The sequence below is a fragment of the Ictalurus punctatus genome, chromosome 8 (genome assembly GCF_001660625.3).
Source record: "Ictalurus punctatus breed USDA103 chromosome 8, Coco_2.0, whole genome shotgun sequence".
NCBI classification, from domain to species: Eukaryota; Metazoa; Chordata; class Actinopteri; order Siluriformes; family Ictaluridae; genus Ictalurus; species Ictalurus punctatus.
Window position 1 is genome coordinate 17064428 of NC_030423.2, and position 15669 is coordinate 17080096.

Here is a 15669-nt window from a genome sequence, read left to right on the forward strand (position 1 = left end):
AATGTGATGAAGTACCCTCTAGGGTGCTGCTATGTGCAAGAAAGCTTGATGAAGTGCCCTCTAGGGTGCTGCTATGTGCGAGAAAACATGATGAACTTCCCTCTAGTTTGTTGTTATGTGCAAGTAAATAAAATCAAGTGCCCTCTAGGGTGCTCATACATGTGGGAAAACATGAAGTGCCCTCTAGGGTGCTCCTATGTGTGAGAAAACATGATGAAGTGCCCTATAGGCTCCACTTCATGCCAACGAATGAGTTGAAATGCCATCTAGGGTGCCCTTACAGTGGACAATATGTGATGCCGTGCTCTGTAAGGTTCCCTTACATGTAAGGACACATGATGAAGTGCCCTCTAGGTGCTGCTGCCCTTTTTATTTTATTTTATTTTTTCGTCCGCACATGCTTCATATGCTGTATATATAACGTAGAATATAGTGGAAACTCAGTTCTATACTATATACTGAATTTATATAGGTCTAAGTAGGAGGAAATAGAATTAATGAACTAAAAGTACATTTGAGCCTCTCAAGATTTACTTTGGTTAAGTGTAAATGTAAGAAGATGTAAGTATCCAGATTAAATACACTCTTTCAAATGCCATCCAATCTAACGGTATAACACGTCTGTTCCAACAACACTGAAGCATCATCTACTCAACATTATTCACAAAACGTGAGGCATGAAAATGCCAGGTGTAAAGGGCTTCTCCATCTCAGCTGTCCACTTGTGCTCGGATCACCCGAGACAGAGATCACTTTGCTTTTGACTTTAAAAAAAGCTGCCTCTGTGTTGTTCTTTGTTGTTCCAGTCTCTTGTCTAGCACTCTGCAGTCTCTCTGTTTGCAGTAGTGCCTTTGTCAGAGCTATTCACAACACTGTTATGAAAGGGCAGGATGATACGTCTGTTCCCCTGACTCCTTGCTATATCACTTCAGCCGTGGCATTTCAGTGTAGCGGACAGCTCCTCTCAGACCCGCGACATTTCAGTACCTCGGACAACTCCTTTTCCTTCACTCCTCCGGTCTCTGATCTCATCTGAACCGCTCGTCACACCGAGCCTCATGGGAAACATAGACGTCCTCCACATACCCGATGATTCATTGAGCGCCAGTCTGCAGCTTCCATACTTCACACCGGAAAGAAAGGAGGCAGGGAAGACTTACTGACAGTGGTATGAATGAAATCCAGAATCCGGCGTTTTTATTTTAATCGCACTTACCATCAGTGAATAATATGTGTATTTGTAAATAGGGTTTAAATTGTGTTACAGGCACTAAATAATAAATTAGCAATACTCTGTGACAACATCAAATACAAACACTGATGAATTTTGAAATATATTCAGAATATAGTGTAAGGCCATGAAGTGCAAACTGTTATCTGTCTTGGTTTGCTTCAGACTTGAGCTTGTGTTAAGAATCAGGTTTCATTTGACATGGTGATGCCAATGTCCTGGTCAGATCCTCCTTGTCCATTCCTTGGGATTAATGTTATTATGCCATATCACTTTTATAGATTAAATTCTCAAATTTAATTCAGTCTACTTTTGATGTTATTATTTATTGATTTATTTATGTGTTTATTTATTTAAATGTTAATCATCTTCTCATTCATATAACATCATAGAAGTGTTTTTTTCTCACTATTTTAAAATTGTATCCTATTTTTAACAGCAAAGAAAAAAACATACAGTCCACATTTTCTATTCTCTGAATTTTTCTGGGCTTAAAGGCAAACATTTTTGTGCTCTAGACAATAAAGCTGGTGATCTAGATATTATTGAGAAACCTCATTTCTCTGTACCGCTTACCCTACACGGGGTCACGGAGAACCTGGAGCAAATCCCAGGGATGGGGTGCCAACCCATTGCAGGGCACATTCACACACCCATTCACACACTTCAGGCAATTTAGAGATACCAGTCATCCTACAGTGCATGTCTATAAACTAGAGGAGGAAACCAGAGTACAGGAGGAAACCCCCGAAGCACGGGGAGAACATGCATGCTATGTGCACACAGGGGCGGAAGTGCGAATTGAACCTCCAACCCTAGGAGGTGTGAGGCAAATGTGCTAACCACTAAGCTACCGCCCCCCTCCATCTCAGATATTTCTACATAAACAAAAAAATCTGGCAACCACTGAGACATGAACTCCACACGGCTGATTTGCATAATCGGAATGGCGAGCCCAGAAAATCAACGTAAGCACTGCGCACTCGATCTTAATATGAGTAACTTTCCCTGCGTAAATATTAACATAACTTCTGAACTCACAGATTGTGAATACAGCCTCCACAGAGGAGGTGGTTATATAGAATGCCAGATTGGATCATTGCCAGATTGGATCGTTGTTTCTAAAACAATTAATGTTTAAAACCAACCCAGCGGATTACGAGTGATAGTAAATTGCTGGCAAATTACATTGTGCTTAATTAAATCAATCAGCACAAGGTTGCTAGTTTCAAGACGACTGGATTTAAGAATATCCCAGCTTGTGAGACATGACCTGGCACCCTTGGAAGAAATCGATGCTTTTAATCAGTAATGTAGTGGAGTATTAAATAATGTTTTTAAATTTCACAATTTATTTGCCATATTTTGCACTCCTAGATGTATTGTACATTATTGAAAATTTACTTTTAATTTCCAGTAGGACTATAAGTGGTTTGTATGAGTCATGTCCGATTGGGTCTCAGTTTTGTCGCAAACTAAAAAAAACCTTTCAGATACTACTGATTTGTGTCTTAATCCTCTATAGGGATGATATTTAATTCCAGTGTAACACAGTGTATATATGGATGGGATGTTAATTTAATTAAAACCTCTTGAATCATTAGATATATATGGGAAATACTGTGTGGTAGTGATGAAAGATGAAACAGCGTTATCCTCCTCTTTCAAGTAACAAGTGCCAGTCCTGCCCTTGACAGAACCGACAAAACGGAGTGCATGCCGTCATCTGTTTGGAAATCTCGTCTCAGAACTGAGCTTGTGTTCAGGGACGAGAGGCTCAGTATCTTGGCAGTGGCGTACATTTGGCATCACGTTCCGCTCTTGGTGGTTCATCCATGCTCCGTCCCGGTCATATAGCTTTCAGTGTAATCCTGTTAGTTTAAGCAGGCGTGCAAATGGCTTCCTCTAACCTCTCACACGTGCATGCACACGTACACATATACAAACACACGTGCGTCACACAAACCATATTATTGTTTATATGCACGGACTATGACATGCTTGATTTTGAAAGACTTGCTCTTCTTGCTCAGCTCACAAATAAAGCCTTGCCACACTGGTTCTGTGCTTGCATGTGCTTGCATTTTAATTTGTAAACAGGTTTTAATTAAATCAGAGAAGCATCTACAAATGTCAGCTGCACACATCTGGCATAATTAGCCAAAGCTCTCTCAGCTCAGAGGATTTATTTGTTTTATATATATATATATATATATATATATATATATATATATATATATATATATATATATATATGTAGTTCTAATACACGTTACTCTGCCATCTACTCATTTATGATTCGGCAACATGATGGCTCCACTCCATTCAACCTCTGTTCTTAAGTCAGATCACCCAACATTTAAAATACAAATACGTACGTTTTATTCTCTGAAATTCTATTTAGTTTCCGTTCGTATTGCAGATGGACATTATAGTTGCAGTTTAGGTTTTTATTTTGCTTATTGTCAGTTAACGAAAATGTTTTTTCGCTAATAGTTTTAGTTTACGTGATAGTTTTCATTAACGATATTAACCTTGAGGGATTGTTTATTTTTATATTGAATCCAATGCGATACCTTGAATTCCTTTTGTGTTTCACTCAGATTCTCTACTCTCCAACGGCAATAGCGCAGAGCTTCTCTTTGAGCAGTCATAAACTCAACAATTTTCTTGACAGACATTGATCCTGGGTTTAATGAAATGTTTCCTCAGGTTTGACCAATTACTGAGATCCAAACGTATCAAAAAATAGGCAGAGACTTTTAGCTATTCGGTAGTACCAAATTACTACTGAAGACTGTCTTTCATATGAGTAAAACAGCATGTACATTTTGCACATTACCGCATCACTGAACTTGACAGTTGGAGGTCGGAGCTCTGAATGGCGTCATTTTCGGCCATTTTTGTGCATTTGAGCTGCAAAGTGGGGAAAAAAACATGAAGGCCTCCATGTTAGTTTTTTTGCAACAAATTAGCCAGCTAGCTGTGATGAGTGACATATATTTCCCTCCTCAAACAACAAAATGTTTAATGTTATAGACTTAACAAGGAAATCTTTCCGTATGACGATTGATCTGATCGATCTAAATAAGAGCTACTTTGTTTAGTACCGATGTTGCGAGAAGCCATGTTGATTTGACGTCACTTACTGAACTCAGGGCCTGAGCTCCAGAGCAGGAATTCAGAGTTGAGTGACTTCTTGTTTTTTTCTAGTCAGAAATTATTTAATTAGCTACGACCTTTAGTCGAATGCAGCATTAGTGTAATGACTTTACAATTTGGGGTGTTTCTAACTAAATGTACAAAATACAGGGCATTGTCAATGCAAATTGACTGATTTAGCACTTAGTAAAACCGAAACCCACTTTAGGAACAGTGTGTACGTGCGCCAGTTAATAAATCCGGAGCGCTTGTATTAAGTTTTCGGACACCTGTTTCTATCAATTGCTGACAAAATTTTAGTATTTACTAAGCCATATTACAGTAGATATTCACTGTGTGTTCACACCTGTGCTGCCAGCAACATTTAAACAGAGAGTGTGAAAAGGGTTTCATTCACAATTACCTTCTCCTCATCTGACTTTACACATGATGTAATTCATGCAATTATTCTTTGCAAATCAGCCGTAGCGCGCACACAGACACACACACACACACACACGCACACACTATTGATCTCATTATACATGCAAATTAGCACCTCTTATTTTGAATCTCAATCAATCAGGGCCACAATATATTATTGAACATTAATAATAACAATGAACAATAAAGTAGGCAAGGTGTGATTTTTAAATGCTGAACTCTTCTTGGTTGATTGTAAATACATTGGGATTTGGGTGAATAGCACAGACTTTCTCAGTACTCAGTCCTCATGTGCTTTACTCATGTTAATGTTTGCAGGATGAAGTTGCACCTGAACTTTTCCGCTACAGACCCCATGTGCTATGTTAGCTAGTGAAGTAACGCTAGTGAACAAAATTGTGGTTATTATGCCAACATTATATTTTGTCATCTGTGCTGTTAAATACATTGTTGTCAATATGGCAGTGCAAATTAGAACTCAGATACTGTGAGTTAACGTGAGCTAGCTAATCTGGGATGACAGTAGGACATGAGGGCATTCGTAATTTTCATATTCATGAATATTTATGGTCATATTTATAGAAAGGTGCAGAGATGTTCAGCTTTAAGTAGTTTCTTGCAGTGATACGCTGATCCCCCGTCTTCGCTTTTTAAACAATTTTGACTGATGTCAGATACTGAGCCGACACTGACATTGTCTCAGTAACCGAGCGACTCTGTGAAATCTTCTGTTTCTAAATCATTCAGAACATCAGGTGGAGGCGTTTCAGACAATTTGTGTCCTACAGTATGTTCACATGTTAGATCTGTGTGGTGTCAGTCAACATCAGATGTCACATCCAGTCAAATCCAGTTTTCAGGCTAGATGCTGATACAGTACCGATACTGGCACATCTGTGATTTCTAACATCATAAAATAAAAGCATATTTGTCATCTACATAGATTTTTGAACATACATAGTGCTACTTAGGTTTAAGGATTAAAAATGCGTCCCAAAAGTCTCCATACATAGGGGACTATGTTTGCCAGCACCACGTCAGTCATGCCTTCGTCAGCAGATGTTCGTGTACGTCGGTCCGCAACACTTCCCAGTCTTTTTGAATTTGTTAAGAAGTTCGGAGACAGAGACGTGTGTGATGTGCTTGCCATGTTTCCTGTTAAAGTCCATCACAAACTTGCGACAGCTTCCCGATCCAGCCAGGAGAATGATTTCAGTATGTTCTTTTTTTTTGTCAAAGGTCTTCTTAAAGGCTATCTGAATAATAAAAAAAATTATATAATATAAACTAAGTATGAACATTTTTGGAAGACATGTTGCTTAAAAGTGTTATTTTCCCCTATGTATGGAGACTTTGGGGACACTCTGCTTTGTTTCCATTTCAGTTTGTACCAGGGGAAAAAGGTGACCCTGTACTGTACTTTTTTACAGAGTCACTTCTAACTGATTTGAGCTTGTCCATATTTAAACACAGAAACGTCTGTTCACTTTTAAAAATGACCTTAATTCCCTTCAGCATGTGTTACATCTGATGTCAGTTTTTGATCAAGTAGTGTCTGTACAAAGCCTCACTTCCCAGCGCCACTGAACTGACAGATTCCCTGTCCTGAGGGAGCTGAGAGGACATTTCACACGCAGGGGTTTTATTTTGTCTTTCCGGAGCACACATATCTGCCCATACTGCTCAGCTGCCTCACAGCATCGGCAGTGGACAAAACTCTCCAATTCCCATCCGTTCTGTTTACTCTCTTCATTCTCAGTCACATCATACAGTCTAGCTCGATTTCTCTGGCTTTTGCTATATTGAATTCTGATTCTGCTGCATGTATTGGGATTGATTTGCAGTAAATCATTGTAATCTTGAAGAATGCTCTCTCTAAACCTGAAGTTGGGTATGCTCCGTGTGTGATTCAGTAAATCTGTGTATAACAATAGAACTGCTAGGGATGCATTAATACCATTTATTAGACCAAGTACAAGCATGAGTGTGTGTTTTTTGGTACACTGTGATAGCGATACTCATACTGAAATGAGTACAAAATATTTAGTATTAATCAGTAAGAGGCATCACAGAACATTTTATTAAGCTCTGTTAATGTTTCCATGGTGTATATAGTGTGCATGAAAAGCACACAAGCATGTCCACACACGTGCGCTAGACCGTAAAAAGTAATACGTGGTATTTTCTTTTAAATTTTTTTGTAAAAAAAAAAGAACATTACTCTAAAATTTAGGGTAATTTTGGAGTCATATGGAAATCATGCAAAATGCACTAAATTAGGCAAGTCCTAATTGGGAATATATTAATATATATGAATATATATATATATATATATATATATATATATATATATATATATATATATATATATATAATTTCATTTATATTCTTTTTTCATCATAAATTATTCAAAAAGATTTATTCTATTGTGAAGATTTTTATTGTTTTAAAGTTAAAAATACTTATTATTTTTAAATACTGTTAATAATTTGATATTTTAATTTGATGTAATCAGTTTCCAGCAGAGGTTAGGTCTTATGATGTTTGCTATACTATATGGCGAAAAGTTTGTGGACACCTGGCCATCACACCCATATGTGCTTGTTTAATATCCCATTCCAGATTTAGTCACCATTTGCTGTTATAATAACCTCCACTCTCCCGGGAAGGCTTTCCACTAGATTTCTAGATTTTGGAGCATGGCTGTGGGAATTTGTGTCCATTTAGCCACAGCATTAATGAAATCAGGCCCTGATGTCAGTTGAGGAGACCTGGGGCTCAGCTGGTGTTCCAGTTCATCCCAAAGGTGTTCGGTGGGGTTGAGGTCAGGGTTCTGTTCAGGACAATCAAGTTCTTCCACTCCAACTTTGGCCAACCATGTCTTCATGGATCTCGCATTGTGCTCAGGGGCATGGTCATGCTGGAACAGGTTCGGTTGGTTCCAGTGAAGGGAAACTGTAATGCTACAGCATTCAAAGACATTCTATACAATTATGTATTTGTGGCAACAGTTTGTGGAAGAACCACATATGGGTGTGATGGTCAGGTGTCCCTTGTACTTTTGGCCATAAAGTGTAGTTGAATTTTTAATTAAGTGCATTTGCTAGGTACATTAATTAACTTGGATTGAGGAGGGATGCAGGGGGTTGGGTTACACTTCTGTACAGTTGTAAGTACATTTTATTGTCTTTGTTGCACCAGAAGCTCTCGTTGTCAATCACTGATAGTAGCTGATAGTCAAGAACAACATACTGGGTAAGTGGTGTTATTTTTACTCACCAAGCAGCATCTCTAGACATTTCTCTCGCTTAGGCTGCCGTTGGTTACTACGGGGTTCTGCTAGCGCTGAGTTTCCTGTTTAAAATGTTTTATCAGGTTTCTTGTATTGTAGGAAGATGCTGTAGCTCCTCTTGATATTTTCACAGAGCACAGTTTGCAGTCTGTTTTGCATTTATTAATTATGAAATACGTCCAAATCACTGTCATTTCATGTCGTCTGTTCATTAGTGCAGAAACGTGCACTAGGCTTGCATCACACAGTATCACATGGAATTGGCTGTTGGTATTAGAGCCTTTTTAATGAGTATGAAAAAATGAAGCACCAGTATCAGTACCAGTGTATGCCATTAATTACAATCCTGAGCCTGGGCTGAAGTGTAATTATCTCATAAATAAAGTCGACTCATCATCATTTGCTGATGATGGCAGTGACAGTTTGGGAATGGATTGTGATTTCATTTCTTTTTCTCTTCTCTCTTCTCTTTGTTAGGACACTTCTCTTCCTGGGATGGTGCCAAACAGGTAAACAGATCTGAAATGTCTACTTCTCAATATCGCCATCGTCTGAGGTTTGACGTGTAATATTTAGATGTCATGAATAAGTATACCCATCATACTTCGATGGGAGTAATCAGAAATCAGAACTGGTCTTTGGAGTTGCATCATTTTAAAATGAGCCACTGTCGTGGTGACATGACATATAAATATATCTCTACGAGTCACGTAATTGCACTGGAACACAAATACAGATATTATTCCTTTCCATTCCTATCTGCAGTGACAGTGCTGAAAGATCTGAAAACCTCATGGGGTGAAGGATCAAATCACATCTTTGTGTAGTATAATAGGATCTGGCTGCCAGTGGAGGTTGGCCTTTAGCACTGATCTAACACTGTATGCTCTTCCCTGAAGCCTAATCTTACTTTTACCCAATCTCAGAGAGTGGTGAGTGCAGATTTGCATTAAAGTAATATTGCTGCACAACAGGTTAGTCCCAGTCTGTAGCCACAGGATCATCGAGTATCATAAATGGGGAAAGATAAAAGAACAAAGTGACAGAAATCTTAATGCAGTCACAACGGGTGTTCTGCCAATTCAGCATGTCTCTATGTCCCTATGTTAGAAAACAAAGACCTGTAACCGAAGATGAGGTTTCTACATTTGTGTGTGTGTCTGTGTGTGTGTGTGTGCCTGAGCGTGTGTGTGTGTGTGTGCACTTGCATGTGTGCATAAAGGCAAAACACATTTGTCATGAAGAGAAATGATTCCAGGTCTGACGATTATGCAGATCATTCTCAATTGATATTCCTGCACTCTGTTCCCTAAGATGTTGCTGTTTCATCATGCTGTCATAGAAGGCGAATTGCCCTGCCAGACCATGAACAAGCTTTTGCCAGTGTCGGATCCCGACTGAATCTAAAAACGAGAGCTGTCTCATTGTGATTTTCGGCCCTCATCATGCTGTGATACGGGTTATGGTGTCGTATATTCCAGTATTTTATCATTGACTTCATGATGACTCATCGAGAATCCAAGACTATGCTGCAAAAAAAACAACCTTCTACTATGGATGGAAAAAGTAATTGATTCTTAGATGTCATATTTTTGTTCGTGAAAGATTTTTTACTTGGCATAATCCAATTTTTATGTAGACGTACCAAACACGACACCTTTCGGACATTTGGGTTTCAGATCAAAAGATGAATATGAGAAGAGAGTTTAGAATTTCAGGTTTTATTTCCTGGTATTTATATGTTGATATGTTAAACAAAATAAAACATAGCACATTTTGTATCAGACCGCCCAATTTGTAGGCCAGAAACAATATTGGAACATGTGCTTGACAGGTGGATCTTGTTACCTGGGGATGTCCTGTTAGATTGATTGTTTAAACAATAAATAGCTCTGAACATGTACTCTTAGTTTTAGCCTTCAGTTTCACCCGTGAAGACTGCATATGTTGTTAAAAAGGATAAGACAACATGTAGACCAGAGAGCTGTCTATGGGAGAAATGCAAGCCGTTTTGAAGCTGAGAAAAGAGGGGAAATCAATCAGAGGCATTGCTCAAAAATTGGGCATAGCCAATACAACAATTCGGGATGTCTTGAGAAAGAAGGAAAACTATGGTGTACTGAGCGACAGACATCAAATGAGTCGGCCAAGGAAAACAACAACAGCTGATGACGGAAACATTGTGAGAGCTGTAAAGAAAAACCCAAAAACAACAGTCAGTGACATCACCAACAACCTCCACAGGGCAGGGGTGAAGGTATCACAATCCACCATTCAGAAATATAGAGGCTATTCCACAGGATGCTCATCAGCAGTAAGTATCAGAACGCCACATTGAAATTCACAAAGAAATGCAGAGATTAGCCACAAAAGTTCTGGAATCAAGACTAAACTCTACCAAAGTGATGGAAAGGCCACAATGTGGAGAAAGAAAGGATCTGTTCTTGATCCATAACATACAATCTCATCTGTGAAACATGGTGGAGGTAGTGTCATGGCTAGGGCTTGCATGGCTGCTTCTGGAACATGGCTTCTAATCTTTATTGATGATGTAACTCATGATGGTGGCATCAGAATGAATTCAGAAGTTTACAAGAGCATTTTGTCTGCCAATTTCAGAGAAATGCATCCAAATGAATCTGGAGGAACTTTATCATGCAGCAAGACAATGAGCCAAAACACACTGCCAACTCAACAGACTTTATCAGGGGAAAATGTGAAAGATTTTAGACTGGCCAATCAATCACCAGACCCTAACCCAGTTGAGCAGCATTTCACCTCCTGAAGAGGAAACTCAAGGAAGAAAACCCTTGAAACAAACAACAACTGAAAGAAGCTGCAGTAAAATCCTGGAAAAGCATCACAAAAGAAAAATATTTAGTGATGTCAGTCAGTCACAGGCTTGACGCAGGTATTGCAAGCAAGGGATGTGCAACCAAATATTAACTGTTATTTACTTCAAGATTTTCCATTCCTATACTTATGCTTGCCTATACTTATGCTTGGGTGGTCTGATACAAAAGGTTCTATGTTTTATGTTACCAGTGCACTGATAAAGTATTTTACGTAGATGTACACTTTTACGTGGTGAACACAGATGAGAGGAGTGATATACAGTGCAATGTCCCAGTGTAGTTATAGGAAATATAAGCATATAAGCGGGCTGCTTCCATTTACTTCCATTTAGTTAGTAAATGTTTTTAAAAAGTTATAAATGATACCAAGGATACTAATGATATCTCAGAAATGTGTATCCTGACATACATCATTTATCGTGATCTCAATATTATATCGTCATCATCATCATATCACCTGAATATGTGACTGAAGACAGTGTTCAGATAGTGAATTTATTTCAAATCATTCTAATGGAAATACATTAAGGACCTTATTTTTTATGACAGATAAAGTTCAACTTAAAATAATTTTATTAAAAGTTTAAGATAGAAATGAGAAATTCCCAACCTCCTCTTTGTACAACAAGGATAACTACAACAAGGATTTTTTTTTTTTTTACCACTTGCTTTTGTGTTAAACAAAAACTAAGCCACTCTTACATTAGGTGCCTAGATTTAGGGGAATCTCGTCTTGGCTGCTTTGGATCTCGGTGTGAGCGGCATTAGCAGGCAGACAGACCTGGAGTGAAAAGCTAACAGGTATCCGCTGAGATCCGTCATGCCTGAGGCATCAGACTGTGGCACTGCTGCTCTCCTGCCACACTTCACACACACTCTTTCAGTGCTCAATCCATCTCCCACAGGGACAGCCAGATCTCTCAGAGCAGAGGAACAGAGTGCGAGAGCACAGGAATAATGAACTGGTTCGTCTTTACCATGCACCGAATGCACTCTAGTCAACTTGCTGTCTCTTTTACACACACAGAAATGTATATGTGGATATTGTTGTGGCATATTTTACCAACAAACAGAAAGAAAGAAAGAAGGAAAGAAAATTCAGCCTATGTGCATGGGAGGTGATGCAATAATGTGTTATGCCTGTGTTCTGTTGTCTGGAGCTGCTTTGTGTGCACTGCATTTAAATATTAGTGAATCATCTTCCGCCTCACACGCTGGGATTCAGATATTTCAAATTCTGCTCTGCCTGCTAGATAAACACAGGTATTGCTCCCAGTAGAGAGAATGCTTCTAAAACACACTGCCAGGCCAAAGATTTTGAGCAACCAGTATATGCTTGGTCATACGTCAAGCAGTGGGCTCATTTGATTGATTTGAATTTGACTTGAAAATAACCTAGATCTAATTGAGGAAAAAAAATGTGTGTATCTTGATTAAGCACTAATAGCACACAACATCTCCTTCTCTTACAATTGATGCTAGTCTTTTATCTATAGGCTTAACTGGTTTCCCCTCCAACTGCACGGCAATTTAAGCACCATTTAAGTCCAATTTGGATCTAAGAGCAGCCAGTTAATACATCATTAATTACATAACACAAATTAGGTCTTTGCCTGGACACTTTAATAGTCATTCTGTACTTTTGTGGTTTGTCTTTGACGCTAATAGTCATTAACCCTCACACATCTACACCTTTTTTTTTTTTTATACCTAGTTAATAAACATGGAAGTAGAGATGTGGTGTTTTACAGCTCAGATAGGTTGATGAAGCATGCAGACCTGATTTATGATTGGTCTAGGGACTGAATAACTTGCTTGAAAGCTACAGGTCCGTGCTGAACCTTGCAGAGTGCTGGTTGATAATCCAAACAAAAATAGCCAAAATATATTGTTTTTACTACTAACCTGTGACTCTACAAGTGGATTTGCAGTCGTGTATTTTGTTTGTGTGTGTGCGTGTGTGTGACAAATGTTTGCAAGAAAAGGAAACTTATAGTCATTCCATCCATCCATCCATTTTCTGTGACACTTATCCTACACAGGGTCGTGGGGAGCCTGGAGCCTATCCCAGGGGACTCGGGCATAAAGTGGTGGACACCCTGGATGGGTGCCAACCCATCACAGGGCACAATCACACACACATTCACACACTACAGACAATTTGGAAATGCCAGTCAGTCTACAGAACATGCAAACTTCGTGCACACAGGGTGGAGGGGGTATTCAAACCCCTAGCCCTGGAGGTGTGAGGCAAATATGCTAACCACTAAAGCTGAAATTTATAGTAATCTTCTATTCCAAATCAATACTAAATTACTAAACACTATGTAAGACATGATCTGTCATGGCATAGGCAGCATCACAGACTTTTAAGCATTAAAATGTAAGACAACACAAGGAAAACGCTTTTAACTCGCACTGTTCATCTGCGTTCATCTGTTATGAAGAACATTAAATTTTTTTAATCTATACCAATATTTCTATTTTATCAACGTTATCTATGAAACTTTGATATTCTGCCCCTCTCTTTGTCTGCCAGGAGCCCATTAGATATCAAATGAAAATAAGAGGGGGGGGGGGGACAAGCGAAGCTTATGCTGTGTTCCAGAGAAAGTCAGATGTGTAAAGTTCTTGATATGTATGACTTCCAATCACAAAGTTCCAGGGTTTGAATGTGGAAAAAATAATGTCTGAACTTCCAAAATACAAAAAAGTGATACATCTGCGCATTTTCCAAGACTGCATATTGGAGTGATTAACAATTTACACCACAGTTTTAAGCTAATGTCCATATCCGAAAGGTCTGTACATCATTATTGAATCTTAAAGTGAAATTGTTCTTTGTTAAACAGCTACACTTGCTGACTAAGCGAATGCTCCATTTTGTGATTGACCTGTCAGGTTATTTTATCGGTAACTTTGACTCAACTCTGCATTTTAATTCATTAAAACTCAAAAAATATATCTTAAGATGTATGTTTTATCTTTGTATTTACCATTAGTGGTATAAATCTCCCTGCATGCTACCACCGTAGTGTGATGTCATATTCATGCCTCTCTGTGAAGTCAGGGTTGTTGAGTTCAGTGGTTAGAAATCCGACACCGAGCGATGTGTCATCGCGCTTTTCCTGCTTTTCCTAGTACAAGTTGAATCCGGGTTGAACAGAACTCAGCATTAGTGCACCTTTAGCGAGATAAACAGCAAGTCTGTTTATTAAAAAAGATCAGAAACCTATAGTTTCTCTGCTTATTGAACCCACTGCAGCTGTTAAAATCAATTTGCTTGCTATTTACAAATGAATATGTTTAAATACATGTGCAGGTACTTAGCTGGACAGATTCCTCTTATGTGAAAACAAACTTGGTTAATAAAGCGAATAATTTCATAATTGTTAGAAACAATTTTTTTTTCAATTAGTGACACATATTAGATTCCAGTTGCTAATTCTGAAAATAAGGGTAAAGAATAAGAGAAAAAAAAGGCTTAAAAATGGGACACCATGAAACCATTTGAGGGGTTGCCAAATCCATTTTTACACACACACACACACACACACACACACACACACACACACACACACACAAACACAAACACAAACACACAAACATGCACGCACAAAGCTTCCCACTGCTATACACCAAGCAATTAATTTTTTTTTAAAAAAAGGTTTACTTTAATATCACAGTATTTGTTTCTACTGAGCAGTCTGAAAAATAAAAAAATGTCATGTTTGCACCATCAAGACCATGGACTACATGTCTGGACCTAACCAGTGTGTGTGTGTGTGTGTGTGTGTGTGTGTGTGTGTGTGTGTGCGCGCAGTGGGACCCCCAGGGAAGCCCCCAGACCGGCCTCTCAGCCCCTGGCCTCCACCACACCGCTGCTCATGTGGGCCAAACGCTGCACTGCACATCAGCCCCTGACCCAGATGGAGCTCACCTCAGCAAACCCGACCCCTACGACCTCTATGAGAAATCTCGAGCTTTATACGAGAGCAGGCGTAAGTCACAACAGCTTCTTGACTAAAATACTTTCTCAAGAAGTGTGAGGGAGATGTTCCATCTCTCTGCACCTTCACCTTTTAAAACAGCTGAACTGAGATGCTGCTCTGCAGTGAGTGTGACCCAGCGCTTACCTCTGTTTATCATGTGCAGGAGCACTGTGTGGGTGCACTTATACAGTGTGTGTGCGTGTGTGTGTGTTCAGGATACAGTCACTTCTGCTTCAGATTACTGTGCTCTTTAGAAGAACAGCTCTAGTAGTATTGGGGTTACATGGCTAAAGATGCGAGTTTGCTTATTTTTATTTGAATAAGCCTTTTTTTTCATCTCTAAAAACATCTTGGGATCAGGGTGAAAGTGGGAAAGCAAGGGGTCGTAAATAGTAATCGTAAATCAAAGTAAGCAGACACCAGATTTGTCGTTTTGATGCAAAACGCATTGAAAAACAGAAGAGAAGCTTGCTGACGGAGAAGTAATGTCTCGGTGGGTTACATCAAAATAATAAGCAAAAGAGATTTTTTAAGTGCCTTGCTTATTCCAGACAAAAAACAAAAGACACCTATAATATCTTCTCTTTCTCCGTAACCCAAATAAATTCAGGAAAGAAAAGGCAGGATTTCCAAATGAAAGGCACTAACAAATACAGTTTCTTGACAGCTATATAGGGCACAATTATCGTAACTAGTATCGTAATTATCGTGGCT

At 38.9% G+C, this 15669-nt stretch overlaps 1 protein-coding gene across 8 annotated transcripts in view; it reads left to right on the forward strand.

Annotated features, from left to right (window-relative positions):
- Window positions 1–15669, forward strand: part of magi2b (membrane associated guanylate kinase, WW and PDZ domain containing 2b) — a 176989-nt gene that overhangs the window by 135908 nt on the left and 25412 nt on the right. For all 8 annotated transcript variants that reach the window (XM_017474681.3, XM_017474682.3, XM_017474683.3 and 5 more), the window contains 2 exons: window positions 8586–8617; window positions 14787–14964. In XM_017474681.3, coding sequence (XP_017330170.1) covers window positions 8586–8617; window positions 14787–14964 — 210 coding nt within the window. The remainder of the gene's footprint in view (window positions 1–8585; window positions 8618–14786; window positions 14965–15669) is intronic.